This window comes from Eremomyces bilateralis (assembly GCF_010015585.1).
Source record: "Eremomyces bilateralis CBS 781.70 unplaced genomic scaffold P152scaffold_8, whole genome shotgun sequence".
NCBI lineage: Eukaryota > Fungi > Ascomycota > Dothideomycetes > Eremomycetales > Eremomycetaceae > Eremomyces > Eremomyces bilateralis.
This window is the reverse complement of record NW_022985074.1, coordinates 538,452-564,929: the sequence shown is the minus strand read 5'-3', so window position 1 is coordinate 564,929 and position 26,478 is coordinate 538,452. Positions and strand designations below refer to the sequence as shown.

At 53.6% G+C, this 26,478-nt stretch overlaps 13 protein-coding genes across 13 annotated transcripts; 6 read left to right on the top strand and 7 right to left on the bottom strand.

The window, feature by feature from the left end:
* Positions 1–107: 107 nt before the first annotated feature.
* P152DRAFT_331660 (uncharacterized protein) lies at positions 108–1,928 on the top strand. Its single transcript, XM_033675273.1, has one exon. The coding sequence runs from the start codon at positions 318–320 to the stop codon at positions 1,860–1,862; it is 1,545 nt and encodes a 514-aa protein (XP_033534580.1). The 5' UTR covers positions 108–317; the 3' UTR covers positions 1,863–1,928.
* Positions 1,929–3,936: 2,008 nt separating this feature from the next.
* Positions 3,937–6,412, top strand: P152DRAFT_458122 (ferric-chelate reductase). Its single transcript, XM_033679383.1, has 4 exons — positions 3,937–4,346; positions 4,427–4,798; positions 4,846–5,196; positions 5,246–6,412. The coding sequence occupies exons 1-4, from the start codon at positions 4,189–4,191 to the stop codon at positions 6,219–6,221; spliced, it is 1,857 nt and encodes a 618-aa protein (XP_033534579.1). The 5' UTR covers positions 3,937–4,188; the 3' UTR covers positions 6,222–6,412.
* P152DRAFT_331654 (uncharacterized protein) lies at positions 6,383–7,425 on the bottom strand. Its single transcript, XM_033675272.1, has 4 exons — positions 7,292–7,425; positions 7,160–7,231; positions 6,698–7,110; positions 6,383–6,642 (listed from the first exon to the last, which is right to left on the bottom strand). The coding sequence occupies exons 2-4, from the start codon at positions 7,200–7,202 to the stop codon at positions 6,544–6,546; spliced, it is 555 nt and encodes a 184-aa protein (XP_033534578.1). The 5' UTR covers positions 7,203–7,231; positions 7,292–7,425; the 3' UTR covers positions 6,383–6,543.
* A 398-nt stretch (positions 7,426–7,823) lies between these two features.
* On the bottom strand, positions 7,824–9,770 carry P152DRAFT_331646 (uncharacterized protein). Its single transcript, XM_033675271.1, has 2 exons — positions 9,677–9,770; positions 7,824–9,628 (listed from the first exon to the last, which is right to left on the bottom strand). Exon 2 carries the CDS (start codon positions 9,614–9,616, stop codon positions 7,844–7,846), a length of 1,773 nt encoding a protein of 590 aa, XP_033534577.1. The 5' UTR covers positions 9,617–9,628; positions 9,677–9,770; the 3' UTR covers positions 7,824–7,843.
* Positions 9,771–10,086: 316 nt separating this feature from the next.
* Positions 10,087–10,537, bottom strand: P152DRAFT_331639 (uncharacterized protein). Its single transcript, XM_033675270.1, has one exon. It carries the CDS (start codon positions 10,458–10,460, stop codon positions 10,128–10,130), a length of 333 nt encoding a protein of 110 aa, XP_033534576.1. The 5' UTR covers positions 10,461–10,537; the 3' UTR covers positions 10,087–10,127.
* Positions 10,538–11,179: 642 nt separating this feature from the next.
* On the bottom strand, positions 11,180–14,002 carry P152DRAFT_458119 (electron transfer flavo protein-ubiquinone oxidoreductase-like protein). The gene is made up of 2 exons (XM_033679382.1): positions 11,730–14,002; positions 11,180–11,676 (listed from the first exon to the last, which is right to left on the bottom strand). The coding sequence occupies exons 1-2, from the start codon at positions 13,505–13,507 to the stop codon at positions 11,577–11,579; spliced, it is 1,878 nt and encodes a 625-aa protein (XP_033534575.1). The 5' UTR covers positions 13,508–14,002; the 3' UTR covers positions 11,180–11,576.
* A 453-nt stretch (positions 14,003–14,455) lies between these two features.
* P152DRAFT_396399 (uncharacterized protein) lies at positions 14,456–14,835 on the top strand (the record flags this gene model as incomplete). Its single annotated transcript, XM_033676352.1, has 2 exons — positions 14,456–14,513; positions 14,678–14,835. The coding sequence occupies 2 exons, from the start codon at positions 14,456–14,458 to the stop codon at positions 14,833–14,835; spliced, it is 216 nt and encodes a 71-aa protein (XP_033534574.1).
* On the top strand, positions 14,643–16,653 carry P152DRAFT_331355 (uncharacterized protein). Its single transcript, XM_033675269.1, has 7 exons — positions 14,643–14,861; positions 14,914–15,071; positions 15,497–15,573; positions 15,621–15,717; positions 15,779–15,821; positions 15,891–16,173; positions 16,396–16,653. Coding segments are annotated over exons 2-7 (645 nt in total). The 5' UTR covers positions 14,643–14,861; positions 14,914–14,927; the 3' UTR covers positions 16,397–16,653.
* P152DRAFT_481820 (uncharacterized protein) lies at positions 16,450–17,922 on the bottom strand. The gene is made up of 2 exons (XM_033681850.1): positions 17,394–17,922; positions 16,450–17,342 (listed from the first exon to the last, which is right to left on the bottom strand). The coding sequence occupies exons 1-2, from the start codon at positions 17,835–17,837 to the stop codon at positions 16,911–16,913; spliced, it is 876 nt and encodes a 291-aa protein (XP_033534572.1). The 5' UTR covers positions 17,838–17,922; the 3' UTR covers positions 16,450–16,910.
* P152DRAFT_331165 (uncharacterized protein) lies at positions 17,922–18,303 on the bottom strand. The gene has a single exon (XM_033675267.1). It carries the CDS (start codon positions 18,201–18,203, stop codon positions 18,006–18,008), a length of 198 nt encoding a protein of 65 aa, XP_033534571.1. The 5' UTR covers positions 18,204–18,303; the 3' UTR covers positions 17,922–18,005.
* P152DRAFT_458116 (cysteine proteinase) lies at positions 18,080–20,782 on the top strand (the record flags this gene model as incomplete). Its single annotated transcript, XM_033679381.1, has 1 exon — positions 18,080–20,782. A coding segment is annotated over exon 1 (1,928 nt), but the record flags the coding sequence as incomplete, so codon positions are not given.
* Positions 20,783–21,490: 708 nt separating this feature from the next.
* Positions 21,491–21,752, top strand: P152DRAFT_395864 (uncharacterized protein; the record flags this gene model as incomplete). The annotated part of the gene is made up of 2 exons (XM_033676324.1): positions 21,491–21,540; positions 21,599–21,752. The coding sequence occupies 2 exons, from the start codon at positions 21,491–21,493 to the stop codon at positions 21,750–21,752; spliced, it is 204 nt and encodes a 67-aa protein (XP_033534569.1).
* A 1,960-nt stretch (positions 21,753–23,712) lies between these two features.
* Positions 23,713–24,875, bottom strand: P152DRAFT_449035 (uncharacterized protein; the record flags this gene model as incomplete). The annotated part of the gene is made up of 2 exons (XM_033678087.1): positions 23,713–24,211; positions 24,343–24,875. 2 exons carry the CDS (start codon positions 24,873–24,875, stop codon positions 23,713–23,715), a joined length of 1,032 nt encoding a protein of 343 aa, XP_033534568.1.
* Between the last annotated feature and the right edge of the window lie 1,603 nt (positions 24,876–26,478).

Below are 26,478 nucleotides of genomic sequence, written 5' to 3'. Positions count from 1 at the left end.
CAGCTGATATCGCCCACGCTGCAACTGATGGATTCCACTGCAATGCTGATTTTAAACTCATGCCTTTGATTTGCTTACTAGTGAACCTTTGGACTTCAAGATTCACCTGGTGGCCAGCCTAGCAGGTGCGATCTTGTGTTGTTTATTTACCTATGCGGAGCTTCCAGATTCACATTCACACTCGCCGTCACCCCAATTTCATCCCACTCCAGTAAATGTACAGATAAACACTCCTCATGACGGCTTGCCTCTGTCGATAGTTCGTCACAGTCTTTCTTCAAAATTTCAATCACTGCTTTTTGGAACTCAAAGTCACCATGCATCAAGTAGCTAGTTCTACCGGCAATCCTCGTCCGCTGATCGCCACCCGTAAACCCAAAAACAACACACAAAGCAAAACACTTCAACGGTTGGAGTCGATCACGAACTTTTCCAACTCTTTGCGACCCTTAGCGAACCGAGCACTGCACAAGAAGCGGCCCTCGAAGTCAGGAGAGAATCGGAAGGCATCCGATAGCTCGGACGATAGTCAACTCACACCAACCACGTCAGTGCATGGCGAACAGCTCGCGAGATCTCATACCGGTACAGACCAGCGACTAAAGCGCGGTTTTCTGCCTCGAAGAATTACAACCGGGAATCTCGTCCTGAAGAAGGAGACTAATGAGAGCAACAAGGGGCTTCCATCATCGACCAGCACAACATTTCTGCCACGATCTCGCATTCCATCACCTGTCAACAAAGAGAACCTGCGCAGCAGACGCCGAGATGAGTCGTTCAGCCACTTCACCACCTCGCAGACACCCAGGTCTATCACGCAACCCAATCTGCATGCGCCGGTCCTAAATGCTCCGCTCCAGGGCATCAACAAGTCACAAGGCAAGGAGAACTTCCGTTCCAGTAGAAGCCAGGCTACGATACTAGCGACGACGACCGTGAACATCGAGAGCGTTCCGCGCGAACCGATTACCAGCAGCATTCCTAATGAACTGGCAACAGGGCGACACGAGATTCGACGGAAGGAGCTTCCACAGTCGGCACTTCAATCCATCGCCGAGGCATCCGAAAGCAGGGCAGACGTTCGAAATGAGTCGAGCAATGTCAGCAATATGGGAATTGGATCAACGCCGGCCAGGAGATCGGTTGCCAGTCGAATCCCGACGCCATCGCCCGCGATTCCCGTGGAATGGGGTGAGCCTCTACGGCTTCCACAAACCAAGTCGTTCTGCGAGACAATTCAGCATCGACAATTGATGCGGCCATTGAATCCATCTCTTCCTTCACCGAGTTTGCGGCAGCAGTCAGTTCCGGATCTACTTCCACGGACCCCAGCAACGGCGGTGAATCTCCGCTCTGCTTCATCCAAGTTCACCGAAATAGCGGAAGTCCGAAAGAGGCTAGGAATCGAACACTCACCTACAAGGACGAGTATTCAGTCATCATCAGGCAGAAAGCCGGGAGATGTGAGTCACGACCATGAAGGCCCGCGACGACAGCCCCCCTTAAGGAGCATGTCCTGCTTTCATACACCGCCACCGCACTCGAATATGAAAGAGGTCGAGGAACCGCAACCGCGGTCTTATTGGGCGGGCCGTTTTGCTGCCCAAAGCGATATCATCCTCAACGAAACCCTCGAATATTGTCCAGGACGGCCAGAGGACTTAGGTGATCACCACATCTTCTCCCCGTCCGATCGCTGTCGACGGAACACCAAGCCGCCAGAGGAGCTCCATGCGCAGCGGATCTTTGATAAGTTGCAGAGTCAGTGCAGAACACAGGAAGCGCTGGGCAGTCTCAAAGTAAGTCACTTGTCATCAGGGTCCCAGGGTGCCCCAAAGGCACACGTTGAACCAGAAAACTAACTCCAAACAGACCTTCCAAGTGCAGTATGCCAAGATGCACAAGATGCCAGATCTTGCTTTGTACATTGGAGGAGATTGCCCATACTTCCTGCCCCCTCCTTGCACGGACACCAGCAGCGGATCTTCCGAGAGTTATTCTTGCACTATCGAAGCGGAACCGGCGGCTATAGGCAAACGCAAGGGCTCGTTCATCATGCGATTGATGGGTATGAAGTTCTCAGGAGAGAAGAAACAAGATAAGAAAGCAGGTAGATATGACGCCGCGGAATTGGTATAACCGTGGGTCTTGAGCTGGATTTGAGGGCGCGTAGGAGCCGGAAGCATTGGCATCACAAGGAGGGATGCAGCTTTTCTTTTGGAGTTAGGGTAACACGGAAAAGGTAAATCGGGTAAGCGGCGTCGCAGAAGGGCTAATTGGGGCCAAGGCGCCAAGCCGCTGAAAGAGGGTTGATGGGTTGGACTGGCTGAACAGAATCGGAACAGTGAACATCTACACACCTTCAGCATTGCTCCGCCAAAATTTTATGAATTCGAGTGCTTTAGAAGTGTTAGCTTATACGAAAGAAGGCTTAGGTCTATCTTGATGAGAATCGTGGTTTGCGTGATGCTAGTGAAGATTAGTAGGTCAATCTAATTCAACCCCCCGCGTGATCACCCGATTATACGATGAGTTTTTATTTGCATAACATACTCCTACCATGCATCCTAGCCTGAGGACCGACATGTGCTCCCTGGATGTGTGGCTCCGTGGTCTCAACTCCAATGCTGTCGAGACTGGAGTCTTGATCAGAGTCTATCAGAAAATCCGCGTATGCATTCTGCGAGCTGCTTGCCCTGGTAAGCGGCAGTGTGATACCGTTTGTAATGCTCGACCAGACCAGCGAGTGTTTCCGATCTATTTCAAATTAGGAAATTTGCGTTATCTCAATCTTTACCTTCTTATCCTCGTTCTCTCGTTCTAGCTCAATTGTTTATCTACTATGTAGTGGAATCCGCGCTATCCAAGCCTGGATCTTCTCCTTCGGCAGGTCTTCCTAACAAGTTTGCTAGGCTTTAACAACTTCTGCCTATTTTTTGGAATACGTTTCCTTATTTTCACTCTCTTCATCTATGGCTAGCATGGCTCGATAGCATTTGGTTCTGAGGAATTCCTACGTCAAAGAAGTCGCTGTACTCCAAATACATATACTCGTCGCTCTACATAATGGGTTTCATCCTCGCAATACCTGTTTCAAGCTCACTGTTCTCAATAAATAGTTTCAAGCAATTCGTTCACCTCTTCTAATACTCTTTCCGCGTCAATTTTCTCCTTTTTCGTTTCCGCCCTCCAGCAATGGAACAGATATTTCTTATCGTACGAAAAGCAGGTCCAGAACATAGATTCTGTATATCCTTTCCGCGGCTCCCGGGTATAGCTCCTTGAAAACGCCTTGTCTTTCGTGCTCCATATCCGATAACTACCTCTATTATGAAGTAATACGATCGCCGTCTCCTCACTCCAAACCACGTTTTTCCAATCTTCTAACGCCCAATGTGAGACGGTTTGATCGCAGAAGTTACGAGAACCACTTTCATTTATTGCAAAGCTAAAAGAAGAAGAGCTATCTACGACGCGTGCGCGATGTCTAAGACTTCGACAGTTGACTTAGTCACGTGACTATCATACAGGAGACAGGCCACAGGCCTGGAACCATAACACAATGTTCGTGCTCTTTCACAAGTTTTGCTTTTCCAGTTTTCATCTTCTTCGTTAATCCGGGCATTCTCGTCTGCTTCGTCTACTAGCCACTCGTCTCTAATATGCAGAGGGCAAGGCGGCAAAGGCAGATGATTGTTACTCATTAGGGTCATATCCCCGCTCAATTTATTTAGTGTCCGCCATCACAATCGCTAGTGACCTAACTAGTTGAGACAGTTTAAGTTAGAACAGTGCTAAAATCCATGGTGCATGGAAAATAGCCAGTCAAACCATCACAATTAATTTGGATGCTAGGGGAGCATTTGAAGTGCAGGGGCCAATATATAAACTTGCTCAAATGCTCGCTGTTATATCTAACGGCCAGCAATTCTCGGTCCTGAAACCAGAACCATCCCCACGAAAATCAGTCACGCCGAGGCGGAGAACGAGCCGTGACGAACCATAGTGATGGCGAAATTAAGGGATTCCGGGCCATTGATCAGGTTCACGTGGCACTGGGAGCAAAGACTCAAGCTTAGCAACCTTATATGAACCCCCGACAACCTTTCTCCCATACTCTTCGTGCTGCAGTAACACCAAAATTTACTTCTTATCCCTGACTAAACAGCGGGCACATCAACCACCAAAATGAATCACGGTTCCATGTCCGGAGGGGAGGCCGAGAAGCCCAAAGGACTACCATTTTTTGACTATCCGCTAGAATGGCATTCCTCCCGCACTGCCACTTGTAGGGAGGTTCTTACCGCAGAGGAATGCGCATGGAGTAGAGGAAATTGGAGATACTGGTAAGCAACCGGCCTTAGCAGGGGTTCAGGTTTGTTCTATTTGTATCCCGAATCATTGAAACTAACTGAAAGTACCATAGGTATATCAGCGATTTGGTTTATGCTCGCGCGCCGCTCTGGTTTGCCCTTGCGACAATAGGCGTCTTTACCTTGATACATTTGCTCTCTCGATCCTCCTCTCCGAAAAGCCGCGCCAAAGGGCCGCTATCCAAAGTAATAGCAGGCTTCCGATATCTCTCGTACAAGGGATACAACTTCCGAGCCATCAGATGGCTTACTCCGAGCCTTGGAGTCTTGCTCCTCACTGCCACCGCCATTGTTTACCTGTTCATCCTGACTCTAGGACCAAAGCCATACTATTGGCCCAACCATGGAACTAAGTCCTTTGGCAACTCCCCACCCATCGCTACTAGAACGGGCTGGATGGCTTTGGCTATTCTACCGTTCAACTTGTGAGCCTATCGTAGCCTTCCAAATGAGAACCGACTAACTGGTACAGAGCACTGGCATCAAAGTCCAACTGGATTACACTCGCGACTGGAGTACCGCATGAGAAGCTCCAAGTCTTCCATCAGTACTCTGCGTGGGCAATGCTTGTCTTGGCCCTGATCCATACGTTCCCCTTCATCATTTATCGACGTTCACAAGGCGACCTGGGAGCTCAATGGACTGCAAACCTCTATTACTGGACCGGCGTCGCGGCTCTAATTCCCCAGGCCTATCTGACGTTCTTCTCTTGGGCTCCGCTGCGGAAACGATTCTACGAGTTCTTCAAAGCTACGCATATCCTTGCCGCAGTTGTGTTTATTGTCTTTTTTTTTATCCACTGCAGTTTCACGCTTACCTCTGTGTAAGTTGGACTTGATACCTACAAAGATTTGGGACTGACGGTCATCTAGGGATTACTTCATTGCTGCCGGAGCTGTCTACCTCAGTGGGCTCTGGTACTCACAGCTCAAGTCTCTCTTCTTATACGGCTTCTCCCATAAAGCTGTCCTCACCCCCCTTCCAAGCGGCATGATTAAGGCTGTCGTCCCCTTGCGATCGGGTGGTGCCGCAACCAGAGCTGCACTCCGCCTTTCCTGGCACCCAGGCCAGCACTTCTTCGTCCGATTCATTAGCTTCCGTCACCTTGGTCTTCAATCACTGACCTCCCACCCCTTCACCATCTGCTCTTTGCCCCCTTCAAAGGACGGGACCAGTCCCTGCGAAGCGGTCTTTTACATTGAATCTGCCCGGGGCGTTACCGGACGGTTGGCAGCCATTGCTCAGAAATCGCCGGGAATTTCTATTCCAGTTATGCTTGAAGGGCCGTTTGGCGGCATCGCGCTGAAATCGTTCGCTCAATTCGACCGAGCCGTGATCATCGCTGGCGGCTCAGGCGCCGGGTTTACTCTTCCACTCGTCGAAGATATTCTGGCGCGCCAGAAGGGAAGAGATGCCAAGAAGACGCTGATTCAAGTTGTTCTCGCGGCGCGTAAGCCAGAGGTGCGCGAGTGGTTCGTGGAAGAAATTGGCCGTCTTCATGAGCGGTATCCTGGTGCCGAAGCGCTAAGCGTGGCCATCCATCTTACTGGCGACTCCAGAAACGGAAGCTCCGGAACACCATCGTTGGATGAAAAGAATATTGATGTCAAGGTTTCCTCTACGAAGTCTCGCGGGGAGTGGTTGCAGGTTTCCCAAGGCAGACCCCATTTGAGTGGTCTTTTGGAAGAGTGGACAGCAAATGCTGGAGAGAGTGTTGCAATTGCTGTCTGTGGCCCTGATAGTATGACGCATGACGTCCGTGAGGCGGCATCTTTGGCACAGACTCGGGTGCTTGCTGGTCGTGGAGCTTCCGAGGTTTACCTTCACACTGAAGGCTTTTCGTGGTAATGGACATTCCAGCATGACAAGTGTACACTTACTGCTCTTCTGCTTTAGTTTTCCTACAGTTTTATATCCAATTCCCTGCTCGCACAGGTTGACGTCAATATCAGATTGCTATCCTTATACTACCTATATTTAGAGTAATCAGGAGCGGCTCAAACCGACCCTCTTAAATATGATTACAGTATCGACAGAGAGAAACTCTACGTAATAATGATACACTCGTCCCTATTCGTCTTGTGCCACTGTCAACGTCATCCGAAGGAGTCTCCCAACTATCGCAGCCTTTGCCGGATGATCTCCTTAGTGATCGATAATAGACGTATGCCTATAAGCCATAAGTCCCGCTAAGCTTGAATGTCTTCTCCTCAGGATCCCACTGCACGTTGACATGGTCTCCAGTAATCATCAAGGTTCCATATCGAATCTAGTGTTGGTGTCAGCCACGGCTTCTGGTATCTAACGACCATCCATTCACTTACACTCGCTTCCACATGCCCAAACCGCCTCCGAAAGTCAGCCATCGGCATCTGCTTCTTCTTCCACCCCTTATTCCCCTTCTCGATCCGCACCATGCGGTAGAATACATCCTCATTCGGCACCATCCCCTGGTAACTCCACTTCGTCGTCCCCCGCTTGCAACTCGGCTGCCATTTCATTTGCTTCTTGATCTCCCGCCTGCAGATGTCGATGAGCTGTACCGCCTTCGCTTCCAACTCCTCATCGCTCAGAGGCGGGGGAGCGGGTGGCCGGGCAGCGAGCTGTTCCTGGAGCGAAAAGGCGTATTCGGCCAGGTCGTCGAGCGGCATGGATTGGAGCTGACGGAGCGTCTTGGGCTTGTCGCTGGTGCGAGCCTTTTTGGTGGCGGGGGAGACATCCTCTTCGTCCGCCTTGCCTAGGTTGCTTTAGCCGCAGGGACAATCAGGGTTGATTGTGTACTGTACGTTTGGTGTCCGACTGTGTGAGGTAATCGGTGAGGCCAGACATGATGCTGCTTGGGTTGTGGGTTGTGATGCCTAAGAGGGTGTCAAGTTGAATTAGTGACTTGAACACCGATTTGTAGGAGGTAGACTAACGCAGCGCAATTGAGAGTCGGTAACTAGCCTTCCGGAGTAAGAAGTTAGGATACACGGCAATTGGTATAGAAGCTCTGAATAGTGTGGGCAATAGGTCGGAAATTAATACAATATTGACGTGTAAATGAATCGGGATGGAGACAAAGTGCAAGTGATTAGGTCACAGGAGGAAGTTCCAGTGCCTTACGCTTGGTTTTTTCCTAAAACGGCTAGCGGACACGACCTGACGCGACCTGACGCGACGACTCGCGACGACTCGCATCAGGAACTCACGTGATGGGCGATTTCGTACAAATTGCTCCACGATGCTGTATCGAGGTGATCATTGGAAGACACTACTGTGTGGTTATGGTATTAATGTTTCTCGGCGGCATGAAAGCCCCATTACTGAGCTCGGCCAACAGACTAATGCAAATCAATGCACATCAAACGCCTTCCAATGCAAGAGCCATCGTAGCTCGACAAGTCCGTTCCAGACGGATTGATAGCCTCCCATCTACCCTCGACTCCTAGCATGGAGTGCACCTCTCGACTCCCTTCAGTTTCATCGGCCTACTTCTCCCGCTTCGCCTCGCCTCTCTGAAACGGCTCATCAGGAAACACCCACTTTCTCGCCTTCTTCGCCGCCCGCTTCTCAAACTGCGTGAACACCTTCGGCATCCACTCGTCGCGCGGCTCGCACCGATTCCGCGAGCACGCCGCCGGCCCCCCGACCTCCATGCGCCAGGACGGCTGGCCGGGCAGCACGAGGTCCGCGGCGAGCATGTTGAGGAACCACAGTGCCAACGCGGCCGTCATCGGGGGGTGCGCACCGGCGTCGGTAACGTCCGTCGGCTCGTGGGACGTGGCGAGCTTGATCGGCGCGGCGAGCTCGAGCCAGCCGTAGATCGGCCAGTTGTTCGGATCCTCAGCGCCGGTGGCCGCGGCGTTGTTGGTGGACGCAGATAAGTCGGTGGGGATGTTGTTCGCGGGGCCGCCGGCACGGACGCAGATGAGCTCGATCTCGGTGATGATGAAGCCGTATCGGCAGCCGTTCTCGCGCAGGAGGTAGTGGAGATGGGCAAGGCCTTTGAGATATTTGCATTGGTCGTTGGCGTTGCCGGTGCGCAGGCTGGTATTCCACTCCTCGTAGCTCTTGGCGATTCCAATGACGCGGCCGCGGGTGTGGCCACGGAAAGTCTTTTCGATGTCACCCGGGGCATTGGAGACGAAATCCGGGCGATTGACGGCGCCGGATGTGGGGTTGGAGACGGCATGCATGCGGAGATTGTTGTTGCAGAGCTTCAGGCCCGCGTTGACTTTGAAGGCGAGCGTGTTCTTCCAGATATCCACGAGCGCCGACTCGGTTTCTGGCGTGGGGTTGGTGCGGGGAGGGAGAGGGAAGTATTCGTCGGCATTCAGTGAGATGGCGAGAAGGCCGGGGATGGTGGGGAGGTCCATGATGGTCTGGACACAGAAGCCATCCCAACGCCGGAGATTGCGCACGTCGAACCAGAAGTGCTTCGCTCCAATGTCGTTCCGCGTCGCGCGGGAGATCAGCATGGGAGTGGGATTGGTAGACGTGAGGTAGTTGGTGAGGCAATTGGACTCCTGCGGAGCCTCCGTGCCAGCCGCGGCGGTATCGGTGAACGGAGCTAATATATCTGCATTGTACTGGCTGGAAAAGCTTGTGCTCGGCAGATGAGTGGCCGAGTTGGGGGGGTATGTCGCCGCAGTGACATATTGGGGTTCGGTCCGATACGGATAGGAGTAACGGCTCAGAACGGCCTCGTCCACACTTGACGCTGAACCAGCGCGAGAGTGGCCTGGACGACCGGCGAAGGATTGCTGAGATGGCTCACGTGACATGACAGCCAGGGACGACCGACGTCGATGATTGCCGGTGATAGAGATGGGAGAGTTTAGGGCGGAGCTGAACGCAGACTCAAAGAGAGAAGCGGTTGACACAGCGGAGGAAGGCGAGACAATGTCACTGTTGGGGGGGCTGGTGCCACGGTGGATCGATGACGGTCGCCGAAGTGTGTACGGATACAGCGAAGGGTGAGAACTTGCGCTTGCGGATTTTCTGTGGCGGATTGGGCCGGGCGCCGAAGGTTCCGTGACCTGATCCTGACAGCGAATGCGTGGGAGAATGGCCTGGCCGACAACGCGCATTGGGGACCGCTCGGGAGTGGTCATATGGGTATGACGCGAAAGGACGGATTCGGGGGAAGAGTCCGGATAGACATTCCCACACGTCTGATAGGGTACGGCACTGCCATACTGGAGACCTTCATACGGTGGGGTGTTCTGGCGGACATGGGTGTTGATATTATAGATGCCCATGGTGGTGCCCGCCTGACATAATGAGACTTGAACCAACTGACATTAATGGATTGGACTTACACACTGGTTTAGTTGAGCGCGTTCTTTTGGTGGTTAAGGATTAGTCTAGAGGACGGAGGCCTGCTCCTTGGGTATGGTTGGATATGACAAGGAAAGGGGAGACCCGCGCCACAAATGCAATAGACACGCGTGTAGGAAAATATGCAAGATGCAAGAAATAGAGACAGAGACTGAGGAACAAAATCGAGAGGCGAAGCACATATGCGAAGGGCGAACACGCTTAATATGAACTCCGGGAAATTGAAACCAGATCCACGCGTATCCATCCATATTGGTGGAGCGAACCTGCAGCAACGGGCATCAAGCGTGAACCTCACCCGAGGAGTTCCCCCCCAAAGCAGTATCAAGTTCGCCGTTCCACGACGATGAAACCCAGATCAACTGCCAGACAGTCGCGCGTGGAGCCTCAGACAACGCTGGACCGTTCACGTCGCGCTTCTATATTTGGGGTTCAATGTTTCCGGATGTTTCGAGAGGCGGCTATATCCCGCTGTGCGACGCATCGCTGGGCCATGGCGATAGACATAGACAGCACCGCAGAGGTTCTGGGCTGGGACACGCTGGAGCGGGCGGTTACTGAGATGAAACCGTCGCTGCTTGCCGCTCTTGGTGGACGATGACTTATTTTTGGGCATCGTTTGCGATATGCAATAGGTCGGGGCGGCAATTTCGAGGTGGAGCGGACGTCAGGTATCGTCGGTGGGACAATACCAAGGTCGAGGTTGAGGCTGGGCGCTTGTAGACGCGACGCGGATGGTCGATTGATAGACCCAACATCGTCCATGCGCACACGCGTGCTGATTGGTGGACCGGGCCATGGCCGGGCCGAGTAATGATCCGGATCTGCAGCCCTTCTCTCTGACTCATTGGGCAACTTTGTTTGCAGCGTAGATTGGTTGATGGACAGCAAACAAATGTTTCACAATGGATGCAAGAACCTGCAGAATGAGTCACTGAGCAGTTCACGGGAAGACGCGTTGTTTTCGCGTTCTTAAACTCGAGGTCTTCTGGATTCCCACCCTCAACGACCGTCGTGACGATGCTCACTCCTCGGACTTCCTATCCTCAGTTTCTCACTCCGAAGCTCGACTCCACTCCGAAGCGCTGAATTCCATACCCGTAACCGCTTGACGGACATCCAGCTCGGATTGATTGATCGTGGCTCCTCTGTCCGACGAACCAACTCCGAGGCAAGTTTGAGGTTTGGCGTTCATGAAGCCGGCGCCTATTCGTACCCTTCCGTCACAGCAAGCGCTCCGCTCCTTATTCTGGCCCGTACTGGAGAGGAATTACTGGAGATGAATCCGGAGTAATATGCGAACGCTCTCCTTTTCGGGTAATCTGGAAATTCCTAAAGGAGGTTTCTGAGCGATTTGATATCCCGGATGCGGTTCGTCGACTTCTCCAAGTCTCGATGCTTTTCGTGCATCACCCTGCTTCCACCAACCGTTGTCGTTGAGGTACCTCTGGATGACGTCCGCTACTTTCTACTACAGTGTCACAGCCATTTCATTGTCCGTTGGAGGCGTTGTCCATCCGAACCGGTTTCAGCTCTCCATTGTCGTAAGCTCTTTGGAGCCTCAGTACCTGAGGCAATCATGACCTGTCAGATGATCGTTTCAGTCGCAGTCGGCTTTAGCAACGGAGTACTTTTGACACGAGCTCCCTTCCAGCACGCCGCGTCATGAGAGTGGCCATTGTCCATTGGTGGTGAGACCATCTAATCTAATTGTACTCTGCTGTGTGTGGCCTGGGTATTGGTGTCTTCAGGTTGAGGCCAGCTTGTTACATGATCCAAACATTTCCATATTTACACCTCACGGCAAGTACTCTAATAATACAAGCTCACATTCCCGCGCCTGCATAACTGCTCAAACATGTTACAAAATTGCAATCGATCTCAGGTCATGTAGTATTTCGGGCCTTCTCCTCCTTGTGGAACTTGCCAATTGATGTCTTGGCTTGGGTCCTTGATGTCGCAAGTCTTGCAATGTACGCAGCTGCAGTATTGTGAGCATAACAATAGGCGACAATCAAGCAGAGGAGCACTTACTTCTGGCTGTTGATCTGGAACCGCACACCATGTGGTTTCGACTCATCCTCAACATACTCATACACACCCGCCGGACAGAATCGATTTTCTACCCCCTTGTACTTCGGCCAGTCCATCGCTGTATGCTTATCCCAGTCTTTCACCTGCAAATGAACCGGCTGATCTTCTTCATGGTTGGTGCCCGTCCGGCTCACGCTCGTCATAATATCAAAGCTCAGCTTCCCGTCCGGTTTGGGGTACTCGATCTTCTTGCACTGATCCGCCGTCTTCGTCGCCGCATGATCCTGCGTCCCGTGCTTGAGCGTCCACGGCGCTCGGCCTTTCAACACGAACGCCTCCAACCCCGAGTACATGATCCCGCCGTACATGCCCAACGGCGTGTGGAATGACGGCCGCATGTTGCGCACCTCCTTCAGCTCCTTCCAGATTGACGACTCGCGCAGCCGGTCCTCGTACTCATACAAGAACACGTCGCCGTTGTCGGCGGACGACAGCGCGTTGAACGTCGACTCCGCCGCCAGCATCCCTGACCGCATTGCGGTGTGTGTGCCTTTGATCTTCGGCACGTTGACGAACCCGGCGGAATCGCCGATCAGCGCGCCGCCGGGGAACGCGCAGCGCGGTATTGATTGGAATCCGCCCTCGACGAGGGCTCGCGCGCCGTACGAGAGGCATTTGCCGCCTTCGAGGGTCGAGGCGAAGAGGGGGTGGTGCTTCAGCTTCTGGAACTCGCCGTAGGGCGCCAACCATGGGTTCGGATAGTCCAGGGCGGTGACAAGCCCGATGCTGACGAGGTTGTCGCCGAAGTGGTACATCCAGCTTCCACCGTAGGTGTCGGAGGGGAGCGGATACCCCATCCCGTGCACGATCAAGCCCGGCTCGAACTTCGCGGGGTCGATCTCCCACACCTCTTTGATCCCCAGCCCGTACGTCTGATGTTGACTGTCCCTCCGTAAATCATACTTCTTGATCACCTGCTTCGTGAGACTGCCGTGACACCCTTCCCCCAGCAAAGTGACTCGCGCATGGAACTCCATGCCCCGCTCGAACGAATCCTTCGCCTGCCCATCGCGCCCAATCCCCAGATCGTTCGTTGCTACCCCCATGACGTTCCCATCCGGATTGTATAGCACCTCCGATGCCGCGAACCCGGGGTATATCTCGACGCCAACCTCCTCCGCGCGCTCCGCCAACCACTTCGTAAACTGATTCAAACTGATAATGAAATTCCCCGTGTTATGCATCTGCGGCGGCGCCGGCAGCGGAATGGCCCTCTTCTTCGTCAAAAACCGCATCCGATCCTCTTTCGCCGGTGTGATGTCCTTGAACGCGTTCGGATTGTCGGGACTCCTCCAATCCGGCAACAGCTCATCCACCGCGCTCGGCTCCATCACGTTCCCCGACACGATATGATCCCCGATCTCCCCGGCCTTCTCCAGCAGCAGCACCCGGAACTCCTCGTTCCCCGCCTCGTTCGCCAGCTGCTTCAACCGGATCGCCGCGCTCAGCCCCGCCGGCCCGCCGCCCACGATGCACACGTCGACTTGGTCCGATTCGCGCTGGAACTGCGCGGGGTCGAAGGGGGCGTCGGAAGAGGAGGCGAGGCGCGCGCGCGGGGTGAGGGAGAAGGCTCGGCGTTGGCCAGCGATGCGGAGGGCAGGGAATGCATAGCGGGTTGAGATGTGGCGGGTGAGGAGCGAGGGGGTGGATCGTCTGGTCGTCCGCGCGGAGAGGGTGGCGAGGTCCCGGCCGGCGCGAAGGGCAAGGCGCGACGACATTATTGCGGTGTGGAGGGGGGGTTCATGGGATCTGCCGGATGGGAAGGAGAAGAGAAAGGGGGAGAAGGGCAATTGAAGATTTTGAAGGAGATATCTGAAGTTCTGAACGATGAGTGAGCGATTGACGAATGACGTGCGGGTGAGGATGCCCATGCCAGGCGTGCTAAGAAGGGATGCCCCGAGGTTAAGCGAAAGCTTCGCGTTAGGCCGGCGAGCTGCCGTCCCTCATATTTTTCGCTCGGCCCGTAAGATGTTGGCTTTTAGTCATGGACTTGTGGGGGACGGACGGACGGTATTAAGAAATCCAACGTTGATCAAAGATGGTTGCTTTTCAACAAAGAGACCCGAGAAATGAACTTTCAGTTTTCCCCTCCTAACAATCCAGAGTAGGTAAAAGAGGGATACTCCTGTGTCTCCCAATCAACAGCGAGCTGATGTCATCAGAGGCTTCACAAATCACAATTGACAATTGACAATTCACATGCTGACATGCAACCAACTACAACGTAAGCAAGGCAGCAATCACGAGTCAAGGCATGATCGCAAAGCATTAATTGCGAGTCAGTGATTGTCACAAGGCAGGAGGGCACTGGCACAAGGCACAAGGCCATAACTGGGATTGTTGCCTTAATAATTGGGTCGGCATTTGATTGGGTGAACGCCAAAGTGAGGCGTTTCCCAAGCCAAGTGAAGTGAGAGAAGTGAGAGGAGTGAGCCTTGTGTGACACTCATGCCCAACACAAAGCGTCCATCTCAACGGTATTCCCCCATCTTCTTCACCACTCATCTCCATCACAAAGGGGATCTCTCGTGAATTGACTTCCTTCTTTTTCATCTCCGCTTGCCTTCTAACACAGATCCCATCTCCTGGCCCATCTCCGAGACCCTTATTTGGTTCCATCCTCCACTTCCTGGCCTTGCTGCGTTACCTTGACACCCACCTTCAACATGGCCACCGATCAGGTCTCTGCGACCCGTCTGTATCTCGGGAATCTCCCGCGGAACGGTATGCCTCACCCAACTGGAGGATAACTGCGCTTCTGGCCTCGCCACTGTCGCCGCCATGCGACATGGTTGGGGACATGGTTTGGATCGGCGAGGATGCCCGGCCAGAACATCTCTTTCCCACGCCTCCGGAGGGTCCCAGCTAATCCGTTGTTTCCGCTCTAGCGACCAAGCAAACTCTCGAAGAACACTTCGCGACCCATGGAACTGGAGAGATCGTCGAGGTCAAGCTCATGAATGGGTTTGGCTTCATTGAGTATAAGGACCCCATGGATGCGCGTGATGTCGTTCCTGGTGAGTACCCAAGCCGCGACCTTGTTTGATCGTATCTAACAAGTTACAGCATTCCGTAAGCCCTCCAACCTGATCTGCCGCTCAATGGCGGTCCTAACACCGTCTAGATGGCTCCGAGTTCATGGGCGAGCGCCTGGTCGTTCAATTCGCCCGTGGCTCCCGGCCGCGCAACGAAAACGCCATTCACGAGCGTACTGCTCCCCGTCCCCGTCGCACGCCGCATCGCATGGCGATCGCGAACCTCCCCGCCGAGACGTCCTGGCAGGTTAGCTAAATTCCTACTGTACACTCTGGTTCCTGGTTCGCATTCATTGGTCGCTGTCTGGCCGCCTCCTCCTTTCCTTGGGTCGTCTGGAGCGGTCTTTTCCGGCCTCTCCTCCGGTTCGGATGTGTTTCCGAATGGGCTGTTCCGGATATTCTCGCGCCGTGGGGAGATGATATGGTCGCCCAGTTGCCCACTCCTGTGTTCCTGTCCCTCTTGTCTGGGTGGCTGAGTCCTGACTTGCTCGGCTCCTCGGTTCCTCTGGGATCGGAGGGCTACGGCAATGTTCCTAAACCTGGATGGATTGGCCACTGTTCCTTTCCCCGCCCCCATTCCGTTTCCGTTTCCTATGGAGGTGTACGATATATGAGCGAAAAACATCTCGGATATGTCATCTGCGCATAGCACCGGACTCACCAGGATCACAGGACCTTAAAGATTTCGCCCGTCAATCTGGCCTTGACGTTGTCTACTCCGAGGTAGGCCGTGACCGCGATGGCAAAGGGTGAGTTCAATCCTTTCCACTTCAATTTCATGAGTTAACTCTCCCAGTTCCGTTGAATATGAAACCGCCGCGGACCTCCGCAAAGCCATCGAAGGTCTGGACAATCGCGAGTTCAAAGGCGTAACCATTCGCTGCACCGTGGACGTAAGCATCGTGCCGTTTATCTCGTCTGATCCTGTCACAGTCCACATTAACCATCTCCCAGGACCGTCCTCGCGAACGCCATCGATCCCGCTCCCCTCCGCGCCGTGGCGGCGGCCCACCCGGGGAAGACGACTACTACCGCCGTCAACCCCGCGGCTACAGCCCCCGCCGCGACGACTACCGCCGCCGGTCGCCCCCTCGCGACTACTACATGGACCGCTACGGCGGCGGCCGCTCCCCTCCCCGCATGCGCGGACCGCCCGTCGATGACTACCCTCCACGCGGCCGGTTCCCCGACGACGCGTACGACCCGCGCGGGCCCCCGCCCCGACGCTACGATGCCGATCCATACGTGAACGGGCACGGGCGTCCGTCGTACGACCGGCCGCCGTCCCCGGGGCGTCGACCAAGGAGCCCGGCTCGTGCATATGAGCCTGGATATGAGCGGCGTTACTGGTGATTATGATTCTCTTGCCTCTCCCTCTGCGACTCCTGGGTGCCCCGTCCGATGGAGGTGATGGCTTGCCGTTTGTTGCGATGGTTTATGTAGCGGCTGTTGCAACCACCAACATTGATCTTTGTTTTGGCGCTGCGTTGCGTTGCCCTTCTATCTACCCCTTTCACTAGTTCGGAGGCGTCCATCTTGCGTTCGAGAAGGACAACGACTTATTCATCTAGAACCCCTACCTTCACCGAACCCCACTCCCCCACTCGCCAGTTTACCTACCACCCGTTCATGGAATTTCAACAACAGGGCGAATCATGGATAAAAAAAATTGCTTGCTTGGTTTATTCGGTCGACGATCGTCGTGCCATCGGTGGATACGGAGGGGTCGATGAACGAGCGGATAGCCAGATGATGCGTCGGGATCTCGTTCACTTGCTGTCCAGCATGTCTTATTATAGCATCATGGATCTTTCAGACTTCATACGGCGATGACAGATCACAGCAGCGCAGGAGACTAGGCGGATAAGTATTCTTAGCAAAATGAAGAACCGCGTCTCCGTTGCAGAATTTGCCTCTTGCGTAATTTTTGAGTGCCATCTAGATCGATAGATGCCCATGCCGCAACTTATAATATAATACAAAAATCTTGTACATAGGCGTTCTATAAGGCCATTACGGGTCAGAAACCGCCCTGTCTTGTAACCATCTATACAAACGCCGAAATCTAGGCTCGACTTTCCGCTTTTCACAAATCCACCCTCTTTTCCGCCGTCGATGCTTCACTCCCAACATAACCACCCACCGGTCCCGTCTCTCCCTTCCCACCCGCCGAACTCCTCACCACCACCACCCTCCGAATCGCCTCCGTTTCTCCCCTCAGATTAACCTCCACCACAAACTCCCCCAGCTGCTTCACCTTCGTCGCATCGTCCGCCGCCCGGTCCACGAAGCGCAGGTTGTCCAGCGACAGCACGACCTTCGAGGCTTCTTCGTCCTGCTTGATGGCATCCATGATGGCGACGAGGACGTCGGTGGTAGATACAGAGCCGTAGATCGGGGTGCCGGGTCCGGTTGGGGGAGATGGTTCGGTGGAAGGGGAGGTGGAGGGAATGGGCGTGCGGATGAATGTGAGACGGGCGGGGAGGAATCGGGTGAGGAGCTCGTGGGATCGTTCGGCCTGTTTGCATATTAGCATCCATCCGTTGCGCAAATGTAGATAACCACCTACCGAAAGCAGCTCAATCGAAGCCTTCTTTTTCATCTCCGCTGGTTCACTCTCTATGGCACTCTCCTCCACCGCTATATCCTTAACCGCCCTCCAGCCCTCTAAATTAAACTCATGATCCCTCGCAATCCTCACTCCCTCCTCCCGTAACCGCTTCACCTCCTCCCGCAGCACATAGTCCGCCGCCCGTCTCGGATACAAAATATTCCGCATGAACCCTGGCTTCACCGACAGGATCGTCCCCGTGTTACCGAACCCGTCCACCGGCTTCAGCAGCTTCACGGTGACGAATTGGGCATCGCGCGAGCGGCGTTTGGTGCGGGTTTGGGTGATGGGGAGGAAGGGGGTGGGAGTTGGGGAGCGGGAGGAGGTGGTGGTGGTGGTGGAGAGGAGGTGGATGCAGCGCGTGCAGCGCTGGAAGGGGTTGGTGGACCGGATGGATGTCATGATGATGGGGGCATGGACTTAATTGAGAGTTGGTGGTTCGGGAATCGCGTGTGTTGAGCGGATATTTGGTGAAGGTCAATGTCGGGTTAAATCTTGAAGAGCTCAGATCTCTCACACCTTGTCAATTGTCACGGACATGGAAGCCAACTGCCAAGAGTGGAGCTTTAACTAAGCCGAATGCGGCGTACCATACGGAATATTCAACACCAAAACACCAATCGCTGCTAACAGGCAACAGGTAACAAGTGCTAACTTAGTAAGGGGACGACTACCGGACCACGGAGTTCCTCCTGGCTCCATACCATCGCAACCATAATGCGTTTCTTTGACGATTTGGATTTCTTGCCTCGTAATGGATGGCATCATCAGCTATTCCTTTCGCCTTTCACCTTGTCTTTCAACTCGATATCACCCCGGGAAGCCGCCTGATACATAGATCCTCATCGGCGCATCCGGCATCTACCGGGAAGGCAGATGCCGAAGCACGCAACAGCTTCATGACAGAATTATAGTGTAGTGGTTGGATCTGTACAGGAGTATTTTACCCAGCGAGCGGATCGAGGCGATGCCGGAGCGACCTCTTACCATCGCTACATATGCAGCCGGCGCGTCCCTCGCTGCGATCACGCTCGTCTACGTCTTTGGTCCCACGTTCTTCCTCGATCATGAAGAGCCCGGCTCCCAGAAACGCGGCGCCGTCGGCCTGACCAACTACGCGAACGACTGCTTCATCAACTCCATTCTCCAAGCGCTCGCCGGCCTCCCAGACCTCCGCAAGTACCTCATCCGCGAAGTCCACCGCCGCAAGCTCGACGGCATCGACGTCTACTCCGCCACGCCCGATGAGATCACCGGACCCACCCTCAAGAGCCGGGAGATCACCCTGTCGAAGCTCGAAAGCCTGAGGCAGGGGATCGTGACGCATGCGTTGAAGGACGTGCTGGATAATTTGAATGAACGGCCAATCGCGCGGAAAACGATCTCGGCGCAGGGCTTCATTGCGGCGTTGGAGCATGGGTTTCGGTCGCGGATCAGCAGGCAGCAGCAGGATGCGCATGAGTTTCTGCAGCTGGTGACGGAGAGGCTGCGCGATGAGTACCATGCGGGTCGGAAGGCGAGGGCGAGGGCGCGGAGATTCGGTTTACAAGTACCGGAGATCGGGGTTCATCCGGACGTGGCGGACGGGGAAACAAAGCAGGGAGAGGCTACGGAGGAGAATGAGCAGGATGATACGGTTGAGGATGTCGCCGAGGACGGGTTTCCGTTCGAGGGGAAGCTGGAGTCGCATATTGAGTGTCAGACATGCGGGTTCAAGCCGAAGCCCGCCGCGTCGCAATTCGTGATATTCACGCTGAACGTCCCGCAAACCTCCATTACGACGCTCAATCGCTGCTTCGATGGGATGTTCAAAGTGGAGAACATCGACGACTACAAATGCGACCGGTGTCGATTAGAGCATGCGATTGCCATCAAAGAACACGAGCTGTCGCGGACGGATCCAGAGTCCGCCCGACACAGCACGCTTACCTCAGAGATCTCCCGTCTCAACGACGCCATCATCACCGACCCCGAGAACCCACCCCCCGACGTCCCCCTCCCCGACCGCAAACACGCCCCGAAGCGCCGCATCCAACGCCACTCCCAAATCTCCCACCACCCCAAAATCCTCGCTATCCATCTCTCCCGCTCCATCTACAGCATGGCCTCCTCCACCAAAAACCTCGCCAAGGTCCACTTCCCCGAAACCCTGTCCCTCGGCTCCCTCCTCGACGTTAAGACCTACCGCCTTCTCACCGTCGTCACCCACAAGGGCGGCCACAACAGTGGCCACTACGAATCCTTCCGCCGCCAGATCGCCAGCATCCCCTTTAGTACATCCGTCACCTTCGGTGCCGAGGGCGCGTATAGCCGCGCCCATAGCCCCAGCCTCAGCCACGCCGGAAGCCCCCATTCCTCAGCGCTCCCAAGCGTCGCGCAGAGTCCCAAGCTCGGCGCCGTGCTGCCAGCGACGAACTCGGACACGACGGGCACCTCGAAAGGGAAGGATGCAGAAGACGCAGGGATCTCACTCAGCCCGCTGTCGCCCGGGTCGGTCCCTCAGAGGATGAAATCGCCGTCTCTCTCGTCCGTGTCGTCGCGGGAATCGATCGCCGCGCTGCGACGGCCCGCACCGACGTCCACCCCGCGAGACATGCCGTCGGTGAAGTTGGTGTCGGACGAGTCCGGGTCGTCGGAGACCAGCGCAACCGGTAGACCATCGACGTCACGGTCGATCTTGAGCCGCTCGGCCACCGCGACGCCCGAATCGGCGAAGCGGCCGCAGCGGAGCGCGTCGCAGCGGTTGTCGAGCGCGCATGCGAAGCGGAAGGCGAAGAAGAGGGACGCGAAATGGTGGCGGATTAGCGACGAGAAGGTGAAGGAGTGTAAGACTAGCGATGTGTTGGGGATGCAGAAGGAGGTGTATCTGCTGTTTTATGAGTTGATGACCGATGAGTGAGAAGCTTACGCGATGGACCGTGTGATAGATTTGGATATGTGGCATTGGAAGCGTTGACAATCTGTAGATATTGAAGCACCGTATATCGGGTCAGGAGGAGCGAATCAACCGATAAAGAGATGTGTTTCCCGCGCAGTCCACGTCTTCCGTCTCCCGTTTGAGAATGCTCTTACTTCTTCATTTTGTCCATGCTCTTTGAATCTTGGCCTTCCTGCTCCCACGAGGTATTTCATCTGAGTCTTCTCGCCGTCTTTCGTGTACAAAGCTGTCATTAAATCCTAAGACCGGGGATGAATTTCGCAAGGAATGGCCCTAGCGACGCTCATGCTCTGGATCCATTTATGGCTGGAGGTAAGACGTATTGTGCTAATAAAAGCAACCCGAACCCCACATCTCGAAACTATCCGTCCAGGTTCTACGTCTTGTCTGGGGATCAGCGGCCTATCCTGTTCGGTACGATATAAATATGAGGCGCCATTCACAATGTCCATAAGTCGAACTCTGAAAGCACATCAAGTAGGTACACATGGGCTTCTGTGATGGGGAATAGACAGTAAATCATTCATTAGTCATTCCATGACACGGTCTGGATGCGCAAGATCTGCGAATACCAAGTTTCGTTGATCTAAACTGAAGAGAGAGAAGGAAGAAATCTCCCAGCGCCTATGTGCGCGAGATATAAACTCTTCTCTCTGCTATCCTAACACAGCTCAACACAGCTCCTTAACACAGCTCCGTCCTAACACATAGCTCCCATATGACTATCTCCTTGATAATCCTCCATGCCATCCACTAGCCACATCCCTGTGGCATCAGCCATACTCAAGGGCCCAGGCCCGGGACCATAACATTCCACACTATTTATTACAGCTGCACTATTCCCTTACCCCCTCGCTCATTCTCTTATATCTTCACAAATCTTCAGCTTTACCTTCTTATTTGCACATATTTTTAATAATCCAGTTCCTAAAGGCTTACAGTCTCCGCGATGGCAGACTACATCAGGGACTTTGCAGCTGATCTACCGGCGAAGAGCATCAACCGACCGTTTCTGCGAGCCGATGGCACTGGTGGCAGGGGAAGGTCTCCTGTCCCTCTAGAAAGGGCGCCGACACCACCGCTGCCCAGCTCAGACCGCACCTCTCTTGACAAAGACATGTCTGCGGACGACCAGCTGAGGATAAAATTCGGAAACCCAACGCCATTGTAAGTCCGAGTCCACCACCAGGGCTCAGTGGATCACTGACGCGATAATTGCTGATAGGGCCATGATAGGGTTCCTGGTGGCTCCCACGCCTTTCAGTTGCGTTCTCATGGGTTGGGGAGGGACTGGGGGCCATGGTGAAGCCCTCATCTGGAACTACTTCTTCTTTGGCGGAATGCTTCTCGTGATGGCAGCATTGGCGAGGCACGTCTGAACCGTAGCCCACGCGTTTCTTGAAGCAGGAAGACTAACTCGTTCAACCGTGGATCGTCGGCAACGCCTTTGTGTTCGTGGTGTTCGGTAGGTTTGGTTGGTTAACCCCATCGTCGCGCTGTTTATCTTGCTTCCTGAGATCATCGAGCTAACATGCAACAGCGGCCTTCTACCTCTCCTACGCAGCCACCCTACACCCTTCCTTCAACGCTTATGCGGCCTTTTCCAAAATCAGCAATCCACGCGATGGCATGGACGATCCACTGTTCCTAACTAGCTTCGGTTCGCCCTACCCTTGAACGGATTATTCGATTGGACAAGAAATGCTGATTTTCAACAGGGTTCTCCTGCTTTGCGACGGCACTGCTAAGCATATCTTCATTTAGTGTGTAGTCTGGGTGATTTGTAGTGCCGCCTGATGTGAAATCAATGCAAAGCCCGGTCGTCATATCTGGGGGTGTCGATGTATTGAGAGAGAGATTCATACGCCCGTCAGGCCTCTCTGCGAGACCCATGTGGGGATGTTGATGTATTGATCGAGCTATGGTAACTAGCTAGCTACGAACGAGAACAGATGATGTCTGCTTCTGTGGGTCATGTGCCTGCGACAACTGACGCCTTTTGTGTAGCTGTTAATCAGGATACTGTGCAGTCTCTTTCACTCGGATGTGGTGGAACTCGGTCTGAGACAGCGACAGCCCGGTCCTCTTGTCACGTTTCTTCTGAATGCTGTTAGCTGCGAGGCCAGGCTGACTTGCCTCCGTAATTCTGCGAGAAGCATATTCATGGAATTATTGGTTCATTGTTATAACGATGACACACGATAATACTTGGAAATGCTTTTTTCTGCGTGCAACTGGTGGTTCATGATGATTCCTAGATTATTCCGGATATTTCGTATTCTATAGTGGATGATGGCAAACGGTGTTCGAAAGATGTATATAATACTTGTTCTGCTGCAGAGGAGGGATCGAGTGCTTAGAAAAAGAAAATCGAGCAGCCGGAAATTTAAACAGGCATTTTAGGGGAACAGCGGATTGCAGGACGAAGATGGTCGAGCATGGAGCAACCAGTCAATTCAGTGCGAGCTGCATACTTCTGAAAAGGTATCCACCTTTGAACTGGAATGAATCCAGAAAACTAAAGGGGCTTCGCGTCACACTGCTGGATCTGGAAATAGAGATTGACACAGTCCCTGGTACTGGTAGTGAACCATACTAAAAGAGAAATAAAACTGGCTGAAATAAAGCGTAGGTACCGGCGAACATGGCACCGTCTACCAGACTGTTACGTTATGCTCATATTAATATAAAACCACCGGTATGAGGCGATGAGGCGATGAGACAAATAACTCCTTTTCTACTAAGACTAATAAGAATGAAATAGCTGCCAAACGCCAACATGAGGAAAACATAAATTTAAGGTTAATATAACGGACCCCCAATATGGTTCACGATTTCCTACAATCTCTGGGAGAGAAGACCACAAGATGACTTAACTCGACATTAATTAGTATTGACAACCGCGATAAGGTAGTCCTGTTTCAATGCGTTTGTTCAGGATGTGTATTCAATGATACACGAATACGCTAGTTTCAATTAGTTTGGAGCAAACCCGATCCCATATTCAATGCATGTGGACGATGTTGAAGAGTAGCATAAGGATTGATCGCTGCTACTACGATGGATATCGTCATCTATCATACATATCACTCGGATTTTGATACCCAAACTCCCCGGACGCCCTTTAACTTCAATTGCTCCCGTCGTCTCCTCCTCGATCGTCCATCGAACCTCCTCACCTGCTCCTTAACATGTTGCTCTAAACGCCGATTGTCCCATCCTAGATTCGTTCTCCGTTCATGATTTAAAATTGACTGCGCCGACTCCCCGTGCCGTGATCGCTCCCACCACCGCGCCACCCCCGCCAACACCACTCCGTCGGCCCTGGTGAGCCCCCTCTCAGATTCCTGTCTCGACAGCGTTCGCGCTGGACCCGTCGCAGAGCGAGCCCGCAGCATCGAGAGCCGCAGGGTTCGGCGCGCCAGAGTCAGCGGTGAAGTCGAAGAAGGAATCGAGAGTAGGGTCATCAGGGAGCGAGAGGAGCGGAGCAGCAGGAGTGCCGTCAGGAGAAAGGGAGGCGGAGACATGGTCGGGGTCGTGGGGCTGAGGAAGGAGAGGATTTGAAGAAGCGGGATGGATGTTGTCGAAAAGGGAGGCGCTCGCGTCCGTGAAGAAGGAGCCCATGGTCGCTTTGAGGGAGAGGTCGTGGGAAGTGTCGGGATGAGTGAAGAGATCGAAGTCCATGTCGAGAGGGATTGAAGGGTCGTCAGCACCGTCAAAATGATTTGAACGCAGTGCGTCGGCGAAAGTGAGGGTGCCGAAGGTGTTGGCCGAGTCGACGGCTCCTCGGCGCCCTCCGTCGAGGCTGACTGACACTGCAGGTCGGGGCACAACATTGCTGCAGAATGTTGTGTCAAGTCAGCCTCGATGGGGAGCGCGGGAGTCGCCGGGGTGGCGGGTTGCGAGAATGTCCGGGTGGAGGGGGAGTCGATGATCGATGGAGCGGCGGAGGATAATGATGGGACGGACATGGACGTGTGCTGGGAGTTGATACTGGGCGACGCCGCGTCCATGTCCGAGACAGTGAGGGATGGAGCGAACTTGAAGTCATCGCCGACGAGTGGCCCATGCATTGATTGATAGGCTTGGAGAAGGGCATCTTTATGTCGCATCTGCTCACGCAGGGTGGCCACAGCGTTCTCGAGTCTCTGTTTCTCGGTGTCTAATTTCTCGACCTCGAGTCGCTTGCGTTCCCGGGAGTTGTGAGCAGCGAGCCGATTTCTCTTGACTCGCTCGATGCGTCGCTGTTCCTTCTCATCCTCTGTCTTCGCTCGTTTCCGCGGTGGGAGGTTGGTCTTAGGCTCGGGGAGTTGTTGACCCCATGACTTCCTCTTCTTTACGGAAGGCTTGACGTCAGACGTGCATGAGGATGGCGATGGTGAGGGGGAGGATGCGGTAGACATATTCAGCTGCTCGAGATCTTCCATTTTGACGGTGGTCATAGGACTAGAGATGGTGTTGGATAGAAGATGTAGTGACGAAGATGTCGAGAGGATGTCCATTGTGAAAGAGAGGACACCATCCGTGGGTGGATGAATAAGTGACGGAGTTGAAGACAGGAGTGAAAGAGAACAGGTGGCCAGACGGCCGATTCGCTTGGGGACGGAAGGCGAAAGGAAGTTGGGGAAGGCGCAACTGTGTCCTTTATGTGCTGAGCGGCTCTGGTCGAAGTAGCCCGCCGAACCCGTGTGGAACAGAGCTGAGCCAATAAAAGTGCCCACATCAGCCCACGGCCCGCCTTCCTGATTGTACCATCCCCCCTTCCCCCTTCCCCTTACCTGAGCATGATTCTGGGCACGTGCACGTTGCACTGTGTCCGTCAGTCCGTGGCTCCGTGCATCCGTGGTGTCGCCAAAGGAACTTCAGATTGAGTTGCTTCATCTTCTGATATTGAGATCAATATTAACCTGTGATTATTCCCGGATGAATGAATATTGAATTCCCTTTTTAATTTCTACTGGAAATATTTTAGCCGAAATCTTTCTTGCCCTCCGACGCCTTTGTTCACCAGTTCACGGTATTTCTGTCTGGCGTAGCTGGAGTTACGCAATCATTCCTGCTCAGCCTCTCTACTTCTCCATCCTTTGGGGCCAATCCTGTCGTGCATCCCACACAATCCAGTGTTAGAAATTTAGCTGCTGAGATGAATGTACAAATACCGCCAATCAGCCACGATGGAGAGGATATGTTTCGCCTGTTCCACCTAATAGCCTTTGTTTCGCCTTTCGAGTGTCGACTCTGCTTCTGACGAAGTCCTTTGTTTCGGATGACTGATGAGTGGTAAGTGGTTGTCTTGGCCCCTCATTAACTCCCCGAACCTGCCTAGACCGCATTTTTCGTCCAGTCCAACCCCGCTGGAATGGAATTCGGGTTGCCTACCACAGTATTATTGGCTTAAGTTTCCTGAACTGATCTCACCAGAGGCGACGGTGTGTATTGAATCTATCGATAGACACGCTGACTATATCCTCCTGCATTCGCTTTCTCACCACTGCATCGGTATCCGTCAGACTCCCGCCTCTGTCAGCTCACCATAAATCCCGAAATTAGCTCAAGACTAATGTTGTGCCTCGGACTACCCCTGAAGCACTGCATGAACATGAGACTCTTTCCCCAGATGCCAATATTGCTCACATCTTCTGTGACAGCCGGCGTGATTGCAACAAGAAATTTTTGCGTGGATTTGATCTCGGCTTGCCTGATTCCGAACCGGAGACAACCATGTTCCTACGGGGTCGAATCTTAAATATATTGCTCTCCGCATGAACCACTTTTCCGGTGGCTGTTCGCCTGTTCCATATTCCTTCGATAGATTGAGGCTCCACATGATAAAATAATCCTGTTGCCTCGTAAGTATGTCGTGCCGAATGTCGTGATTCAAGAATATTCTAGAATTCACGATGTCACCATCGGACCTTTGGGCTCGCCTCTAGCGAATTCCCCTTGATCCACGCTGTGGATCCCTTTGCGGGGCCGAATCATCTCCTATCTAGATTCTAGATATTAGTAGATACGCGTGGAGTCTTCAAATTCGGGCTTTCCAAGTTCCAACGCCTGACAAGCTGTCGCCTCATGACTCATAGGATCTAGAATCATCTCCCCCGG